At 42.0% G+C, this 19,674-nt stretch overlaps 1 protein-coding gene across 1 annotated transcript; it reads right to left on the bottom strand.

Moving 5' to 3' along the window:
• Positions 1-3,782: 3,782 nt before the first annotated feature.
• Positions 3,783-18,576, bottom strand: LOC149320591 (uncharacterized). Its single transcript, XM_089503362.1, has 7 exons — positions 18,532-18,576; positions 16,505-16,656; positions 14,418-14,486; positions 13,308-13,437; positions 10,780-11,093; positions 5,949-7,402; positions 3,783-4,325 (listed from the first exon to the last, which is right to left on the bottom strand). Exons 2-7 carry the CDS (start codon positions 16,649-16,651, stop codon positions 3,932-3,934), a joined length of 2,508 nt encoding a protein of 835 aa, XP_089359488.1. The 5' UTR covers positions 16,652-16,656; positions 18,532-18,576; the 3' UTR covers positions 3,783-3,931.
• Between the last annotated feature and the right edge of the window lie 1,098 nt (positions 18,577-19,674).

The raw sequence follows: 19,674 nt of genomic DNA, 5'->3' as shown, positions 1-19,674 counted from the left end.
AAAAATGGCCATAAAAAGATTGAACAGGAAGGAACTAAAGAACTTCAGAGCTGAGGCAGATTCCTCCCTCTGTGTAATGACTGGGCTGGCTCTCTTGAAAACATAAGAATGGCCAAGAGCTGACTTCTTTTCATGGAACAAATGCTCAATTGACAAAGTAAGATGTCCCTCCTCACAAGGCAGGAATAAGTCCTTGCAGGAGCTCAAGGAAAAGTAGAGGCTGTGAAGGTGACTGGGGGGAATTGGCTCATTAGCTATTTGTTTCCCCAGTCACCTTCACCTTGAACAGCTGTTGCTTCAGTCCTCCGTTTCTGTATTTCATTTTGCTCTGAGGGAGTTGAAGAACGATTAATGGAAGACCTCAGACCCAAAAAAAGCAACCTCTTGGTACAGGAGAGGAGTTAGGTAATTCAATTTAACCTCTGTCGATGAAGGAGAGTCTACTGTCCTCTGAGGCAGTCTTTTCCTCTGTTGAACAGTTCCCACAGTCAAGAAGGTTTTAATATTTATGGAAAACCTCTTTTCTTGCAGTTGGCTTGGGTTTTTACCCATCTGGAGCAGCAGAAAACAAAGTCACTCCATCTTCCATGTGACATCCTTTCAGATACAGGGTGCCTGCGCCATACACAAGCTCACCATATGCAGACTTAATGTCACATGGACCGTCAGCCCATGAATGGTGCATGCGCCCCTGGCACACACACAACACAGCACACAGGAGTGCACCGCCACTGAAAACAACGGGACTTGAGGTCCAGTGGCATTTCTTTTACGTGGAGGGTCCACTCTATTTAATCTGAATATCTGGATACAGGGCCTCTGAGAGAAATTTTGCAAGGCGGAACAACACTTGTTTCAGGAGCTGTTCTCAGAATTGAGAATTTAAAGTCCAAATGAACCTTAAATACCCAATTAAGTCTTTTCAACAAAGATGATAGTATAACATGGAACATTAAAGCTGCAGTTTTTTCCTTTTTGTAGAAAAATATGGTTGTGATCAAATATGAACTGCTTTGGGTATGGTTACAGAAAACATGATTAAACATAACGGCTAATTTCAGGCTCTCTGAATATGACCACTGGTCATGAAATACAGTAGTAGCATTCCTTCCTGGTTACAATGTCAATTGTGAGCTGTGATCGGCAAGTAGAATTCAGAAGTCTAAGGCTTCCATCTGCACTGCAGAAATAATGCCGTTTGATGTCACTTTGCTATGGCTCAATATTACAGAATTGTGGGGTTTGTAGTTTTGTGAGCTATTAGCTTTCTCTGTCAGAGAGCTCTGGTGCCACCACAAACTACAAAGCACAGATTTCATAATATGTCAAACTGAATTATTTCTGCACTGCAGGTGCAGCATAACTGAATTCACTCCATTCCAAGTGAATTCGGTGAAATAATCTGTCAAGTCCTGGTAAAAAGCCAAGAAAATACCTGAATTGTCATGTTTGCTGAGCTTTGTAAAATAATGTAATGTAAGAATACTGTGAGGTTGTTTTGTTTTTTGTTTTATTTATTTTTTTGTTTTGTTTTGTTTTTTAAGAGAGAAGACCTTAGAAATTGATGGCCTCCTCCTTGGCTCTTGGATCAGTGTACCAGTTGAACCCAACTCTTGTAGGCCTTGGCTGTATCATAGCTCCTCACAATCTTTTCTTCTCCGTGTTAAAACTACCCAGTCTCTTTCAGGCTTTTCTCATGAGGTTTGCTTTCAAGACCTTTCACTGCAACTGGACACACAGGTGGAGGACTGATCTTGGGCTTTCAGTAGGGAAATAAAGATCAAGGACCATTTTGTGGGTTGTTCAGTGGCAGTCTAGTGGCTTCCATGTCAGTGGTAGTGGTCAGTCCATCCTGGGTTGTAGTACACAGTTTAAAGTTATTGTGTATAAGGCACCAAATAAAGTGGGCCTTCGGTATCCACTGGGGGTTTGTGCTAGGACAAAATCTGTGGCTGCTCAAGTCCCATTATATAAAATGGGGTAGCAAAATGGTGTCCCTTATATAAAAAGTCCCTTATACGACGACTTTGATGGTAAAATCAAAGTTTGGTGGTTTAATATTTTCATGCCATGGGTGGTTGACTCCATGCATGCAGAATCTCAGTCCTATTACTTTCACAAGCATATTTTTTGGTAACATGGAGCAGTGCCTTCTCCAGGGCTGTTGTTAGAATATGGAATTTATTTCTTTAGAAAAGAAGACTGGATCCTTTCTGTCTTTTCACTGCCTTTTTTAGGTAATGCTTCCCTGTTTTAGTACTGCACTGTTTTTAATTTGCATTTTTAAATGAGAGTGTTCTTTTGTTTTTATGCTATAGTTAGTTTAGTATTAATTTAATCTTAACTTTTTGTATGTTTTTAGCTACATGTGTTTTTAACTACAGTGAACCCTCCATATTTGCTGGGGTTAGGGCAGGGGTAGGCAACCTACGGCCCGCGGGCCGAATCCAGCCCAGCGAGGCCTTGGGACCGGCCCCAGCCCGGTCCTGCCACCAATTGCAGCCAGGGCCTTTGGCCTCTCACGTGAGGGGGAAAGGGGGGGCAATTGTCTATAGAAGCCTCAGAAACATGCATTTATATTAACATTTTTTAAAAAGGCAACAAATTTTTTCGTGTGCCCTCCATTTTTTAAAAGTGTCCTCCATTTGAAAATTTTGTCCTACATTTGTCCCGGTTTATATATTTAATTTTTTAAAAATTATTTAATTATTTATTTTTTGCCTCCGGCCCCCCAGTTGTCTGAGGGACAGCATCCCGGCCCCCGGCTGAAAAAGGTTGCCTACCCCTGGGTTAGGGGCACAGGACCCCCGTGAAAGTGGGAAAACCTCAAATTAAAAAAACACATATTCTTTTTTTTAAACCTGAGAGAACTCCTCTAGGAATCTCCCTGTCCTCCAGGGCAATTCTATGGTCAAGATCTGCCAGAAGGTGACCATAAAATTGCACTGGAGGACCTACAAATACCTAGGGAAGTGTCTTCTCTAGGAATCTCTAGGTTCTCCAGTGTGACGTTTGGCAGAAGTTGACAAGAGTCACATTGGAGGACCTAGAGATTCCTGGAGAACGTATGAATCAAATCCATGAATAATCAAATATCCAAAAGTCAAAGCCAAAAATGTGGATGGACAACTGTATATCCCGTTTATTCTTTAAGCTGCCTTGAGCCCACCACCTTTGTGGAAAAGGCACGATATATATTAACTGATGAGAGCCAGTGTGGTGTAGTGGTTTGAGTGTTGGATTAGGACTCTGGGAGACCAGGGTTCACATCCTCACTGAACCATGGAAACCCAGTGGGTGACCCTGGGCAAGTCCCATTCTCTCAGCCTCAGAGGAAGGCAATGGCAACCCATCTCTGAAAAAGTATTGTGAGGAACACTCTGTGAAAATTTTGCCCTTTTAATTTGGAAAAAAACCTGAAGGCTTAAAAGCAACAAAAATATATAAATGGATAACACCATGCTGGCTCTCATGCTTGGTTTTACCTGCTTCATATTAATACCTCTTAGTCTGTTGGCTTTACATTGTATTTCCATTATTTTGATTTGGTTTGTGTGTTTTTTGTTGTTGTTGTTTTACCTTAAAGATGTAGCGTTATTGCATTATTGGAGATTTGTGTGTATTTCCTTGCATTACTGTTTTCAGGTAACTGTATAATGTTGAGAGAACAGGTCTCACAGGTATCTTAAAACAAAAGTAGTAAAACATTTTTTTAACAAAACACACACAAGAGAGCAGAGTAAACCAAAAATGATTTTAGTATTAAAAATTATTCACAAGAAAAACAGAATCTCATAACCAAACAGCCCAACAATACAGCCAAATGCTATCTACCACTAACTTGTAGAAAAATATCCAAGAACATTCAGCAGTATTATCAACCCTTGATTTAATTATTCTTGAAATGCAGTCCTGAACACTGCCTTGAAAGTTAAAAGGCTGAGGCAGCCATGTTTTGCTTCAGAAGAACCAGCTGCTCAAAGAGCTCATCTGACAGGGCATGCCTTTTCACTGTGAAGATGCTGCCGCCTGTGCTGAAGAGGCGTTCCACCGCTGCACTTGAAGGCAGGCCCGTGTTGAACTGCAGAAAACACCGCAGGACCCGGGGGAAAGCGTGCAGACAGGACACTTCCCTGCTGGGGGACTTCAAGTATCTCAGAACCTCCTCATCGGCTGTGTCCACGGCAGACTTTCTGCCTCGGGGTTGTATGTTGAAGAAGTCATCTTCCAAATCGTCTCCTTCTTGATCTTTCTCCGAAGACTCATCATTCTCCTCCCCGACTGTACCCCTAATTTCAGCCTTCAGCAGAGCTTCCATCATGTACCTATGGGATATGATAAGTTAATTTAACAAACTGAAGGAAATATTTTTTTTCAGAAGCTTGTAGTCTCCTTTTCTCACAAAAAGCCAGATTGGCATCCCTCTGCAATCACTTTTCACAAACAGGCAAAGACCCTTTTATTTAAATAGGCTTTCGGTCTTTAACTGGGTGTGTACCTATGTTTTATGGGCATATTTCAGTTAACAAAGCCTCTGACAAGGCAGCTCCTTTTTCTAAAGTCTTTTTACATAAACCCAGCTTTCCCTTTCCTCCTTGTTCTCTGTCTAGCTGGATTTTTTTAGCCACATCAGCCTAAAAGGATGATAAAAGAGGGGAGAAGAAAGAGACTTTTGGGACTGGATTGCAGCAGCAGTAATGCTTGAGCCACGAAACAGCAGGATTTTGCTCACTTCTAGCTGATTCTAATGTAGCTGTGTGTACCTTCCTAGAATAGGCAAAGTAAATATGAGCTACCAGAATCCCTTACTGATCATGTGCAAACAGAAAAACAAAAGAAAAGGGGCGAGCAGGTATGTGTGCACCCCCAACTAACCTAAGCATGTAAACAAATGCACAAAAGCTGGTAAAAGAAAAGTCATCCCTGGGTGCATATTGGAAGAAGCTTTCAAGTGGTCCCTAGAAGGTTTGAAAGGTTTCTGTTTACTTGAGCAAGGCTTACATGACTTGGTTGTTTCATTTCATATGCACATATTGTTAGTATTGATTAAATGTTTTGCTGAAACAAATTGAACTGCTCTTCTTTTTTGTGGCAGGAACCTATCCCTCCCAGGCCAGAGAGGTGCTTTTGTGGAACACAAAAGCCCCCAGGCCTTGCTCTAAAAGAGACATATATGTGTACACATCACGGAACGCTTGACATTATCCGCAAGCTCTATGTCTACTACCACTTCCTGAGAGCCACTGGAGTGTCCAGTTAATGAATATGATATGCTCCTGATTTGTACCTATTTGGGGCAAGCAACAAGAAATGACTGATGACTTGCTGTTGGGATGAAAGAGAATTTCAAATTACAAGCAACCAATGCCTGCCTTAGGGGCTAAGCAGGTAAGCCAGGATAGCAAGGGCTGAGCCAGGTGCTCACCTGGGTTTGTTCCTGGGCCAACATGAGGACAGGCAGGTGTTTACACAACTGTCCAAGCATCAGCATACACTTCTTATCTTTCTGCACCATCACTCCTACTGAGAAGCTCCCCATCACCATGTCTGATAAGGAAACAGGGCACCTGGCTGCATCCATGTGGCCAGGGGCCCTGTTTCTACATCAAACGTGGTGCTAGGGGATTCTCAGTAGGAGCAACAATGCAGAAAGGTAAGGAGCATGTGGGGGATGTTTAAACAGCCAGGGTTTATCATGGAGTTTCCTGGAAAGTCTATGTCCAATAGGGGGTCAAACTGACCCAGGTTAAGGGTTGTTTACCTTGGGATCAGGACAGATCCACTAGATCCATGTCTGGTGTGCCAGAATCTGGCTCAATCTTGGCCCTGGAGTTTTGGCCTGTGTCATCCAAACAGGATGATGCAAGGCTGAGGGGAACATGGGCGTTTAGGCCAGTCCGGATAATCCTTTAGTCAGATCTACAAGCAGGTTTCTCTTAATTTCTTACCTATTTGTCTGAGCAGTTTGGGCTGATTCCAACCAGTCCACTTTGAAGCGGGGGTGTAGGCAGGCTGCCAGAAGGAGCTTTTTGTCTTCCCAGATAGGTGCAAACCGCTTTCTTAGGGCTTCTCGCACACCCCTCAATAGTTGGAGGCAGTAGGTGTACCTGACAGGTTTGTTCTCTAGGCCCTGTAACTTGCGATCCAGGTTGTAGAGTGTTGGCAGCAAGTACCCCATGAACATGCCATTCTCTCGTTGCAGGATGTCTAATGACTGGGCTAATGGCCCCATGATCTCTGTGTATTCCTGCACCACCAGGCTCTCAGCAGGTGTTATCCTGGCCAAGGAGCACTGGTCCATTATGGCATCCACTTTTTCTGGCACAGTGGAGAGGAGCTCATTGAGCTGCTTCAGGGCATCAAAGGTGGAACCCCACCTGGCCTTGCTTGGAATCTTCAGGTACACGCCACATTGTTCATAGATGTACTCCGCAATCTGCGCTGACTGGCTCTGCTTGGACCAAAGCTTGCTGCATTTTCCCATGAAGGAACAAAAGAGTTTCCTGAAAGAGCCCAGAGGGCTATTTGGAGGGGAGTCCGAAACCATGGCTTGGATATCTTCGGTGGCCACCAGGTTCAGGGTGTGGCTAGCACACCGCTGGTGTGGCGGCAAACCAAAATCTTCTGTATCAACAGATTCTCCCCGTTGTCTGTTACCTGTCTCCAGGATCTCAGAGATGGGCACAAAATCCACCTCAGCCTCCTCCTGATCATCGTCGTCGTCGTCAGCACTGGTGTCTGCAGCATCTGTTGGCTCTTTAGCCTTAAAAACTCGGAAAGCTTTGGCAAAATTGGCGCTGCTGTCCGTGGTTGTGGAGACAACTTTGTTGTGAATCCTGTACTGGACGTGGACGTCATGCAGAGCTTTAGCCAGGACATCATATGTGGGGCAGCCTTGGAGGCGCTTGCAAGCCAAGGCCCCAAACTCAGGCTTCAGAGTTGTTGGGCAGATCCAGTGGGCTGTCACCCCTAAAAAACTCTTCTTCCCATCAGTCCAGCAGTCCGCGGTAGTGGCTACATAAGCTACCGCACCCATCCGATGTGCCAGGGTTTCTTGCATACCAGCTGTCCTCTTCTCGATTCGATCCCTCAGGGTTTTGGCACACATAACAGTGAGGTCTTTGGGAAGGCCAAGGCGAACCAGCCCAATGAACGTTGATTTGTCCACTGTTTGAAGAGGCAAGGTCTCCTCTACAATGAAATCCATGATTTTTCGGTCAAGGATCCTCTGTGTGACCAGCTCCCTACCTGATCCCCCCCTCTCAAGAGTGGCCTCCTGCTCCTGCTTTGGCATTTTGACAGGAGATGGGTCATCATCGTAATCTACTGGCTTCTCAATATGGCCACGTCTTCTAGCCTTTCTTGCAATTTCAATTGCTCTCAGCTTATCAGGGTGTGCTCTCTGAAGAGGAAAAGGGATTTAAAAAGTCATTTAGTCCTAGAAAAAACAATGAAAGGGCACATCAAAATTTTAAAACACATAAGACAGCTTTAAAAACATTTAAAATGCAAAGCAAACAGTACAAACAGACCAATATTGAGAAATCAGTAAAATATAGCGACAACCCATTATGAACACAGTAAAAAGATGCATTCATGTCATACTGGAGGGCATACTGCTGTGACTGTGACTGTAATTAAAATGTAATGTATTTGGTTTTTATAAATATTACCTTTTTATTGTTTAGATTTTTGTATTACTACATTTGAATAGTTTGTTTCTGTTCTTATTCTAGGCATCTCAGTTTTTGTGGTTATTTGGCTGTATTCCACCAGGATTCATCTGACCATCTGTCCAATCTATGACAGTTACTAGATCAGTTTCTAAGAAGTCAAGTTAACGTTTATTGCACTAGCCAAAGGCCCTGACAAAATGAGCTTATCAAAAAGCATAAAATATTTAAAACAAAAGGAACAGAATACAAAAGACAAAAATATCCCAACATTTAGTGTGCAGTTAAAATAGTTAACTGATAAAAAGGGGAAAATGGACATCTTTCCTGAATATTAGTAAACTTATACAGTATCACCATAAAATCTAATTAATATTTTGCATCTTCATGGCAATTTAGCTCTCTCTTTCTAATCTTTTTTGCAGCCGTGGCAAAAAGAGCCACTCTATGTATTATAGTCATTGGTATCACTCAAAAGGAATTGGACCGAATCAACAGGAGGGCTCCCACTTTTGTTTGTCAGCAAGGATGTTAAAAATTTCTTTCTAGGGTTGCTGTACAAGGGACAAATTAACAAGTAATGAACAATATCCTCCATCTGAGACTGACTGCAGATGCATAGTCTGTTCTCAAAAGGCACTTTATTATAGCGTCCGTTTAAAACTGTAGTAGGCATTACTTGAAGTCGTAGCTCAGTGAAGGCTTGAGTTTAGTCAAATATCTGGCTCTAACATGTTCAGTTTTCAAAAAGGAGAACCAAAAGGAAAATTGTGAGGTCCTAATTGACTGCAGATCTCTTCTTGAATCAGTCCAAAAAAGGCATTCTCTTAATTGCCTCTTATCCATACCAACAATAGCGTTCAACTCAGAAAAATGATAATTTTATAAAAGAATTTGAAAACTTGATTTCCAGAACTGGTTGTTGCACATTTCCAAGTAAAACAATGCTGGGAGACGATTAGTTGATAAAATATCTGTGTATAATCTATTCTTGTTTTAACTGAGGGGCAGCTGGATTCAGTGCGCAAGAAAGCTGCAGGAGTTCCATTTGGTAAAGCGTAAGCTTTTCGGATGAATTTGTTTTGTAATATTTCCAAGGCTTTGCCAGTGTTGATATCTGATCCCCATATTTCTGCACCGTAAAGCATCTGAGCAATAACTTTACTGTTGAAAATTTTTAGGGCAGGTTCAATTAACTGGCTGCCCTGGTTGTAATAGCATTTCAACAAGGCTCTGACTGTTTTGTCAGCTTTCAGTTTTACTGCCTCCCTATACCTTTTCCAAGAAAGGGACTCAGTGAAAAACTATGCCCAGACACAGTATCTGAATAGTTGGGTTTGTTCTATGTTATGTTGGTCTAAGATCCATTTGTGCTTTGGACAGTTTCTGCCAAATACCATTACCTTGGTTTTGGAGTAGTTTATTGACAAGTGTTCTTGATGACAATAAACACTGAAAGCATTCAATAGATTTTTGAGACCTAAATGAGATTGGGAAATTAGCACTAAATCATCTGCATACATCAGAATGAAGATTTTTCTGATGCTGATAACTGGGGAAGGAGAATCAACTGAAGATAAGAAAGATACCAGATCATTCATATAGATGTTAAAAAGGGTAGGTGCCAGAAGGCATCCCTGTTTCACTCCACGGGTTCTTTTGAAAGCTTCTGTCAGGGAACAATTTAAACCGGCTCTAACCCTCATTTCTGTATGGCTGTATAGTTCCCGTATCGATCTTAAAAGTCTGATATCAATCTCTGAGCCATGCAGCTTTCCCCATAATTTATTTCTATTAATAGAATCAAAAGCAGCTGCAAGATCAATGAAAGCAGTATAGACATGTTTCTTATTTTCCTTAGTATACTTCCTTACAATATAGCTTAATATGAGACACTGATCTATAGTGCTGTATCCACTTCTAAATCCTGCCTGTTCTTCATATATGACTTGCTTTTCTTGTAGCCATTCCATTAACTTGAGATGCAAGTGTTGGGCTTATAGCTTTGAAGTAATGTCAAGGAAGCTGATTGGCAGGTAGTTTTGTGGATCATTCCTGTCTCCTTTCTTATGGATTGGAAAAACAATACTCGTCTTTCACCCATGAGGCATTTGTCCTGAATTATTTATTGTAGTAAATAGATTAGCAAGGATGGGGGACCACCATTCAGCATATTCTTTGAAAAGTTCTGCAGGAAGCATATCCTCTCCCGCAGCTTTCTTGGATTTCAATGAAGCAATTAAACATTTTATCTCTGGCTGTGACTGGTTGCCATTAGAAAAATCTTTTATCTATCTAGACCGCTTCTGAAGGGCTTGAACGAGTGTGAAAAATGTTGGAGAAATATTTAATCGCTCTGGGGGCAGTGATTGAGGTTTCCTGTATATTTTTTGCTTTTTTTAAGCCGTGAATAACAATTTCCCAGAATTTGTCTTCCTTCCGTTCTATTACTGCAAGTTCCACATCCTGCCACTGCGATTTTGTATAATTAGCTTTCTTGGCTTTTAAAAGACTTTTATATTTCAGCCTGAAATTAGTTAAATTTTCCATGTTCTTACTAAATGGGTCTTTGCGGGATTCCCTTATCTTTTTAGCCGGATCTTTTTTGGCTATCCTGCATTCTGCATCAAACCATCCGTTATCTGTGGGCTGAAAATTTTTGCCTGTTATTAAACACGGTCTGAGTTCTGTCACAATTTGTTGATAGATATCTAAATGATTTGATTTATCGTAGAAATGCTGGCGCATACTTGACAGAAAATTGCTGTTTAATTTCTCTTGTATAGTGCTACTCAGTCTAATAGACCACTTCAGCCTCCTTTCTCCTAACAGTTCCCCTGTTAGATTTACTGTTTTAATTAGTTCAAGAATTGGTTGTAGGGATACTATCAGAGGGAGGTGACCATTTTCCATACGTTCCAGGATTTCAAAGAAATGAAAGATGGTGTCCTTGTACCGAAGATTTGATTTTATATTTAAACTGAACTGTCTCAATTGAAATTTGCAGCGATGTCTCTGTAATCAGAAATTGTATTCCCTTGTGCTTGATTACATGAAATCTGCTCTTGCAGAGTGAGCTTTTTTCCGGAACCGTCTGAATACTTACCTCAAGATGTTTCTTCACATTGGAGGCAGACGTAATGGCTGAGCTCACGTTTTTGATGGCCGGCAGACAATAATTGCACTGCACAATTACATTTTTCCCTTTTTGACGCACAAAGGTAAAGGCCTTCTCAAAGCCTGACCAGGGCACTTGCTGGATGATGGGTGTGGGTATGGATAGCTGCTCTATGTCTTGTTCATACATCGAGTCCTGGTGCAGTGTCACCTCTGTAGCAGTTGGTGACGTGTCAGCGCTGCATACAACCAATGGTGTCTCAGGCTCTAGCAGGCTGGAGCCTGCGTCAACAGCACCACTGCCTTCAGCAAGACAAAAGGAACCAAGTCATTTAAAAGACAAATAAAAATGAGGGAGAAGTGTAGCCATGTTAGTCTGTTGCAGCAAAACAAACAGGGAAACATTTGGCAAGTTGTATTTGGTGTGAACCTTCAGGAACTCCAGACCACAAAATGCCCTAGGTACTTCTGGATGTGACCGTTGAATTACACAACACATCCTATGTTTCAGAGACACAAGGCTACAATGGGCTCCCTGAAAGATCATTTAAAAGAACTCCAAAACTCATTATAATATTTTCACCCACTGAATAAAATCATCATCATCATCATCTGATTGTGTGTTCCTGCATGGCAGGGGGTTGGACTGGATGGCCCTTGAGGTCTCTTCCAACTCTACGGTTCTATCATGATGATGATTATAGTATATCTTGATTTCAGTAAGACCTTTGACAAGGTTTCCCATGACATTCTTACTTGCCAAAGCTTGGCAAATGTGTGCTAGAGAAGGCAACTGTTACATGGATTTGTAATTGGTTGACCGGCCGAATCCAAAGGGTGCTCAACAATGGCTCCTTTTCATCCCGGAGAGAAGTGACCAGTGGGGTCCCACAGGGCTCTGTCCTGGGCCCAGTGCTATTCAACATCTTTATCAATGACTTGGAGGACAAAATTGGGGGCATACTTATCAAATTTGCAGATGACACCAAATTAGGAGGAATAGCTAATATTCCAGAGGACAGGATCAAAATTCAGAATGACTTTAATAGATTCGAAAGCTGGGCCAAAACTAACAAAATGAACTTCAACACGGAGAAATGTAAGGTACTGCACTTAGGGAGGAAAAATGAAATGCACAGATATAGGATGGGGGACAGCTGGGTGAATGAGACCACATGTGAAAGGGATCTTGGAGTCCAAGTAGACCACAAGTTGAACATGAGTCAACAGTGTGATGCGGCAGCTAAAAAGGCCAATGCGATTTTAGGTTGCATCAATAAAAATATAGTGTCTAGATCAAGAGAAGTAATAGTGCCACTGTATTCTGCTTTAGTCAGGCCCCACCTGGAATACTGTGTCCAGTTCTGGGCACCACAATTCAAAAAGGACATTGAGAAACTGGAGCGTGTCCAAAGAAGGGCAACTAAAATGGTGAAGGGTCTAGAAACCATGTCATATGAGGAACGACTTAGGGAGCTGGGGATGTTTAGCCTGGAGAAAAGAAGGTTAAGAAGTGATATGATAGCCCTGTTTAAATATTTGAAGGGATGTCATATTGAGAAGGGAGCAAGCTTGTTTTCTACTGCTCCAGAGAACAGGACCCAGAACAATGGATGCAAGCTACAGGAAAAGCGATTCCACCTCGATATTAGGAGGAACTTCCTGACAGTAAGGGCTGTTGGATGGTAGAACATGCTCCCTCAGAGAGTGGTGGAATCTCCTTCCTTGGAGGTCCTTAAACAGAGGCTAGAGGGCCATCTGTCGGGGGATGCTTTGATTGATAGTTCCTGCATGGCAGGGGGTTGGACTGGATGGCCCTTGTGGTCTCTTCCAAGTCTACGATTCTATGATTTCTTATATCCTTTTCATGGATTGAGGCAGCGAACAACAAATCAACAATGAACAATATCAGTTAACTCACATTAATAAAAATATGCAACAATTTAAAAAGTGATATAAGACATATGCAATTTAAAACAGTCCACATTTAAAATTCAGCATCCAAATTCACAATTTAAAAATTCTTTGGATAAACCTGGTTTTAAATTCAGACAGCATTATTCAGCTGTCAAAACTCTTCCGGCAGGTCATTCCACAGTCTAAGAGTGGCTGAAGAAAATCAGCTCTCCTTCTTCCCCCAGTAATAGGAACATACATCAGGCCATGTAAGAAGAGGGGGGAACTGAGGTGGCATTGCACATTCCATAGCTATTTATATTTTTATATCACATTTTTCTACCCAAAGGTAGAGGGCCCAAACAAGCTCCCAACAAGCAACATACAATACAGCCTAATTGTGCTTTCAAATCACCTCTGAGTTATGATGACCCTAAGGTGAACTTATCACAGGGTTTTCATGACCAGATTTGATGCCAAGAGTGTGTGACTTGCCCAAGGTCGCTCACTGGGTTTTCATGGCTGAGCAGAGATTCGAACCCTGGTCTGCAGAGTCATAGTCCAACACTATGTGGGAAAATCGCAAAGCTCAAAAGCATCTCAAGGACACATGCACCTTACCCAGGTACATGGAATCTCTTCCATCCTCTTCCCTCTTGATGTTTCTGGACAGCTGCCTGTCTCTGGAAACAGATGGTGAGGCCTCGGCCTCGGTGGAACTCGCTGCTGCCTCCTCGTATTCAGCCAGCACCTAAAACAACAGAGAGGCCCTCTTTTTAAAGCATGGCAAAGAGCGGTATTGGCATCAAAGCAGGGTTGGTAGGGTCAAAAGCCTTTTGCTGTAATGGATGAGCGATGGCTTAAATATCTCCAGTGAAGAGGATCTCACTATCTCCCGAGCAGGGATGTAGCCAAGGGGGGGGGGTTCCTTGGGGTCCGGACCCTCCCCTTCCATTAGAAAAATGAATGGTGTGTGCTGCTGCGCAGCCGCACTCAAGCCCCATTATAATGGTGGCACTTAGTCTGGACCCCCCTTCCTAAAATCCTAGCTACGTCCCTGCCCCGAGACAGTCTTATCTCAGGGCTTGTCTACATTATTTATAAATCCCCAACTCCTCCTGAGCTGTGTGGTGTTTACACTACACAAACCCAAAAATCTGAGCATGTTTTAAGGAGTGCTGTAGTCGTGTTTTCCTGCATGGTAGGGCAAGTGAACTAGATGACTCTTGTGGTCCCTTCCAACACTAATATATATAATTATTATATAGAAATAGCAATAGCAAGTACATTTCTATACCGCTTATCAGTGCACTTAAGCACTCCCTAAGCGGTTTACAATGTGTTAAGCCAACTGCTCCCAACATGCTGGGTTATTCATTCTAGCGACCTACAGAAGGATGCTAGGCTGAGTGGACCCTGGAGCCCTGCCTGGGGTTGAACTCACAACCTTGTGGGTGTGAATGGTTGCAAGACAGTGGCATTTAAATACTGCAACACCAGAGAAATAATCAATAATTACTACACTTTCCCTTACAACTCTACTTTAATGATATTTAGTCTTAATTTATACTTGTTTCCCACACCATCCCCAAAGGAAGGGGTGAATCTGCTTTCTCGAGAGCACATCAACATAATATCTCTTTCTAAACCTTTTCCTCCCCTCCCTTGTCTCATCATCCAAATTGTGTTAAAAAATAGTAGGTCCCTCTAGCATTCAACCTTCTATTATACCCTCTTTTTCTTCTTCCAAGTCACATCCTTCCTCCTTTCGTACTCCTGGAATCGGAGGGGGTGTCTCACCTGTAATGAGAAATTAAATGGTAAACATCAGAGCAAGTAAGTGGGAGTCTTGGAACATTGTTATTTAAAATAATGGGCAGCAGTGAGTGGCAATGGGGTGCAGTGGTTACAGTGTTGGACTGCAGCTTGGGTGACAAAGAATGGATCCGCACTGCAGAAATACTACTGTTCAACAACACTTTAGCTGCCATGGCTCAATGCTATGAAATTCTGGGAATTGTAGTTTGTTGCCACAACAAATTACAATTCCCAGAATTCTACAGCACAGAGTGATGGCAGATAAAGTGGTGTCAAACCAGAATATTTCTGCAGTGTGGACACAGCCAGAGTGGACGCAGCAAAGCAGGGTTGCCATGACCCATTCAAAGTCTCTCTATCCTACTTCATGAGGTTGTTGTGAAGATACAACGGGAAGTAAGAAGGTCACATGTACTGCCTTGAGTTTATCAGAGAAAGGTCCAGCTAGCAAAATGACCAATAAAAAATACAGGCAATGCATCTGGGGGTATCTTACTCTCTCGCTCTAAAGTAAAGTAGTCCCCCCACATTTGCTGGAGTTAGGGGTGAAGGATCCCAGTGAATGTGGGAACTCCACAAATTAAAAAGCAATATTCTTTTTGCCTAAGAGAGGACCTCTCTAGGAATCTTCAGGTTATCCAGTGCAACTCTATGGTCAACATCTGCCAGATGTTGACAATAGAATTACGCTGGAGGCCTACAAATGCCTAGAGAAGTGTTTTCTCTAGGAACATCTAGGTTCTCCAGTGCAACTCTGTGGGCAACTTCTGGCAGAGTTGCGCTGGGGGGAGCTAGAGATTCCTAGAGAGAACGTAAAATCATAAACCATAAAAACAAAATAATATAAAATATAGTAGAATCATAGAATCGTAGAGTTGGAAGAAACCACAAGGGTCATCCAGTCCAACCCCCTGCCATGCAGGAAATCACAATCAAAGCATCCCTGACCGATGGCCATCTAGCCTCTGTTTGAAGACCTCTAAGGAAGGAGACTCCACTACACTTCGAGGGAGTTTGTTCCACTGTCAAACAGCCCTTACTGTCAGGAAGTTCCTCCTAATGTTGAGGTGAAATCTCTTCTCCTGCAGTTTGCATCCATTGCTCTGGGTCCTAGTCTCTGGAGCAGCAGAAAACAAGCTTGCTCCCTCCTCAATATGACTTTCTTTCCAATATTTAAACAGGGCTATCATATCACCTCTTAACCTTCTCTTCTCCAGGCTAAAAGTAAGCTTTAAAAAATATAACGGAAGAGACAGCTAAAAATAAGGGTAGGAAACAGTTAAGGCGAAAGAATAAGAATGGTGATGATTGAGGGTTCTTAACCGCCACCTTGGGCACAGCTCATTTTTGTTCAGAGCAACAGAAAAAAGCTGAAGCCAAAATACTTTGCTAATACACCTGTCCCTCCATATCCGCTAGAGTTAGGGGCACAAGACCCCCATGAATATGGGAAAACCACAAATAACAAAAACACCATGTTTTTACCTGGGGGACACCTCTCTAGGAATCTCTACGTCCTCCAATGCAACTCTGTGGTCAATGTCCGACAGACACTGACCATAAAACTGCGCTGGAGGAGCCACTAAGCTCACCTTTTTGTCTGGAGAGACATATAGAACAGAAAGCTTTTAAACAACGTCCTGGGGGTGGTGTGTTGTTTTAATGTATACAGTTTTTAACTATATTCTATTTTTGAACAATTGATCTGTTTTAATTTTGCAACAGTTTTATTTTAATTTTTATTGTCACTTTTGTAAGTTTTTAACTGTAAGTTTTTAAGACTACATGCCACTTTGGGAGAAAAGCAGGATACAAATTAATATAATAAATGAATAAATAAATATAAACCTGGGTCACTCATTCTCTATTCACTGACCCACCTCACACAGTTGTTGTGAGGATAAAAAAGGCAGAAGTAAGAGAACCAACATAGGCCATCCTGAGCCTTTGAACCCGAACCATTGAATACTACGTTGGATAGTATTGCAAGGCTGACTTACTTTGACATGTTTCAAAAAGTTGCTGGAACTCCTTATGCTCCCCGAGATGGTCTTGTTTGGACAAATTCGGCAACTGGCAGTGAAGTTATTCCCATCCTCTTTCACGCTGACATTTTTATAGCAGAATTCGACAATGAAAGTATCCATCCCACCTGTTCGAATCGTAGAAAATACACACATTAGCCGTAGCACACAATGCCTTGTCCACATGCAGCACACAAGGAATTGAGGCTGGTCTTGAATTTATAGGGGGGAAATCCAGATTATATGTCAGGATTTAAAATTATCCTCTTTCACTTGATAGTTTAAACAGATAAACCGGCACACTAAGACATTTTTATTTATGCATGCATTTAATTTTTTAAAAATTATCTTTATTCAGCAAAATTTCATCCATAATTGTTAACATTATCATACTTTTCTACATTATATTACATGGTAAATTCCATTATCTGCCTTTCTGTTTCATTTATTTCTTCTGCATTTGTTACTGCATTTCCCTTCTTCTTCATTCTTCTTCTCCCATATCCTTTTACAACTTAATCTACTTAAATCATATCGACTCTATTTTCTCTCTCATTCCTTTTTTAACCTTAATTTACCTCTTCTCTCTCTCTCTTTCTCTTCTCTCTATCATGTTCCTTTTACCTTGTTTCCTTCTTAGACTTTTTTCTCATAATAATGATGATAGGCTGGCTTTTATACGGAGTATTTCTTTTTCTTTTTTAGTCATTCCTTTTAACTTTTGCATATTTTTAATGTAATTTTATACAACACTCTCTCAGCCTCAAAGGGAGGCAAAGGCAAACCCCTCTGAACAAATCTGAACAAATGGCATGAAGGCACACAACAACAACATGTTTATGAGCTTTTATTTACATGGTTATTTTTTTAATTAGACATCTTGAGTCACAGAATTGGGAACGGGTCTGTGTGAATAATTAATTAGTTAATTAATTAATTAATTAATAACAACAATAACAATATTCTTGCGCACAGGTAGGCTGGTTGGAAGATAATAGCAGCTGCTCTTGCAGCTACATACCAAGCAGTTGTGATAGAAATATTCAAGATATTGCTGTTATTTTGTTGTCGTTGTTGTTGTTTTGTGCCTCCAAAGTCGTTTCTGATTTATGGCGACCCTATCATGGAGTTTTCTTGGCAAGTTTCTTCAGAGGGGGTTTGCCACTGAAAAGAAAAGCAACAGATCAGAATTATATAGTACAAAAAAAGGTTTCTGTAGGAAGAGAATAAATGGCCCAGAACACACTGCAGAAATCATCCAGTTTGAGACTGCTTTAACTGCCCTGGCTCAATGCTAGGGGATCCTGGGAACTGTAGTTTTACAAGACTTCGAGCTCTGGGGCCCCAGCAAACTGCAGTTCCCAAAATGCCCTAGCACTCACCCAGGGCAGTTAAATTCAGTCTCAAACTGGATTATTTCTGCAGTGTGGATCCTAGGCAAATGCATATTTACAGCCCTGGGAATCCTGGGAACTGTAGTTTTGTGAGACATTGAGTCTTCTCTGTCAGAGAGAGAGCGAGAGCGAGAGAGCGCCCTGGTGCCAAAGCAAACTACAATTCCCAGCATTCTCTACTATTCTAGAACCAGGGCAATTAAACCAATCTAAAACTGGGTTATTTCTGCAGTGTGGAACCTAAATCAAATGCATATTTGCAGGGGAAGTAAACACCAGAGTGGCACAGTGGTTTGGGTGTTGGGACTATGAATCTAGAGACCAGGGTCTCAGCCATGGAAATTCACTAAGGTGACCTTGGGCCAAGTCACACTCTCTCAGCCTCAAAGGGAATGCAATAGCAAAAAAAACCCTCTGAACAAATCGTTTCCAAAAAAAAACAAACCCATGATAGGAGTGGGCATAAAGTTGGAAGGACTTGAAGGCACATTATAACACAACAACAATAAGAGGAAAGTCCTATTTGCATGCAAAGTCCTATTGCATTTGCAAGCCTTGCAAGGAGACCAGGCTGCTGCAAGGCTTCTTGCAACTGGGCAGAGCGCCTACCTGCACTGAGTCCTCCTTCTTCCCAGGCCTGGAGCAGCCCTCTTAGAAGGCACCGCGCATGCGCCCCCGGCCATGCAGTGGCCAGAAAGGGAGCCCCGGCGCCCTCTGCTGGCCGTCCCCCTCCAGCACAAGCGGGCTTCCATTGCCTCTCAGTGTGGCCCCCTAGTGGTGAATCCTATTTGCATTGATTTCCCTGGAGAGTTTTTCCATCAATGGCATCAATGACTTGCAAGGCAGTCCTCCTTTTCCAGGACCTGTCCTACTTTTTCAAATCTTTTCTGTCCAGGAGGATTTGCAAAAATATTCTCCTTTTCCAGGACTTGTCTTACCTTTGAACCTTTTCTATCCAGGAGGAATTTAAAAGTGTCCTCCTTTTCCAGGACCTGTCCTCTATTTCAACCTTTTCAGTCTAGGAGAAATTCTAAAGTATCCTCCTTTTCCAGGACCTGTCCTCTATTTCAGTTTCTATCTAGGAGGAATTCCAAAAGGTCCTTCTTTTCCAAGACCTGTCCTCTATTTCAACTTCTGTCCAAGAGGAATTGCCAAGGTTCTCATTTTCCAGGACCTGTCCTCTATTTCAACCTTTTCTGTTCAGGAATTATTCCAAAAGGTCCTCCTTTTCCAGGGCCTGTCCTATTTCAACCTTCTGTCCTGGAGGAATTTTAAAAAGGTCCTCTTTTCCCAGGACCTGTCCTCTATTTCAACTTTCTGTCCAGGTGGAATTGCAAATGGTCTTCCTTTTGCAAGATCAGTTCTCTATTTCAACTTCTGTCCAGGATGATTTCCAAATGTCCTCTATTTTGAGCATGACTAAGGAACATGAATTCATAGGAGTATTTTTTGCACTCTTATTTGGTCATGGACTACCGTTTTCTGCAATGTCCTACATTTTGAGGTGCCTTGTTATTTTTCTTCCAGATGTGGCTGCACTCCTTACCACACCCTCCATCCTGATTTCTGCCCCCTTTTTTCTCAACAGAGTTTATCACACTGGGGCTGATTTCGGCATTAAAGAGAGATTAAAGCGCATTTAAACATCCTGCAAATGAAGTGAAAATGTAATCACACGAATGATGATCGCACAGAATTGCACAAATAAAGCGATATCAGAAATGCATTGTTGCTGAAAACCCGAAAATAAAG

Source organism: Sceloporus occidentalis, unplaced genomic scaffold (assembly GCF_023333645.1).
Source record: "Sceloporus occidentalis isolate IW3139 unplaced genomic scaffold, rSceOcc1.0.p SCAF_1, whole genome shotgun sequence".
NCBI classification, from domain to species: Eukaryota; Metazoa; Chordata; class Lepidosauria; order Squamata; family Phrynosomatidae; genus Sceloporus; species Sceloporus occidentalis.
This window is presented reverse-complemented; position numbering and strand designations above follow the sequence as displayed.

Bases quoted from the DNA above. Each gene is read 5' to 3' on its own strand.
- LOC149320591 (XM_089503362.1), bottom strand. From the start codon at position 16,651: ATGGATACTTTCATTGTCGAATTCTGCTATAAAAATGTCAGCGTGAAA. The intron at 13,438-14,417 runs GTATAATAGAAG...CTGTTGTTTTAG, and splicing joins CTTGGAAGAAGAAAAAGAGG to GTGCTGGCTGAATACGAGGA. The intron at 11,094-13,307 runs GTAAGGTGCATG...GTCTTGCTGAAG, and splicing joins AAGAGATTCCATGTACCTGG to GCAGTGGTGCTGTTGACGCA.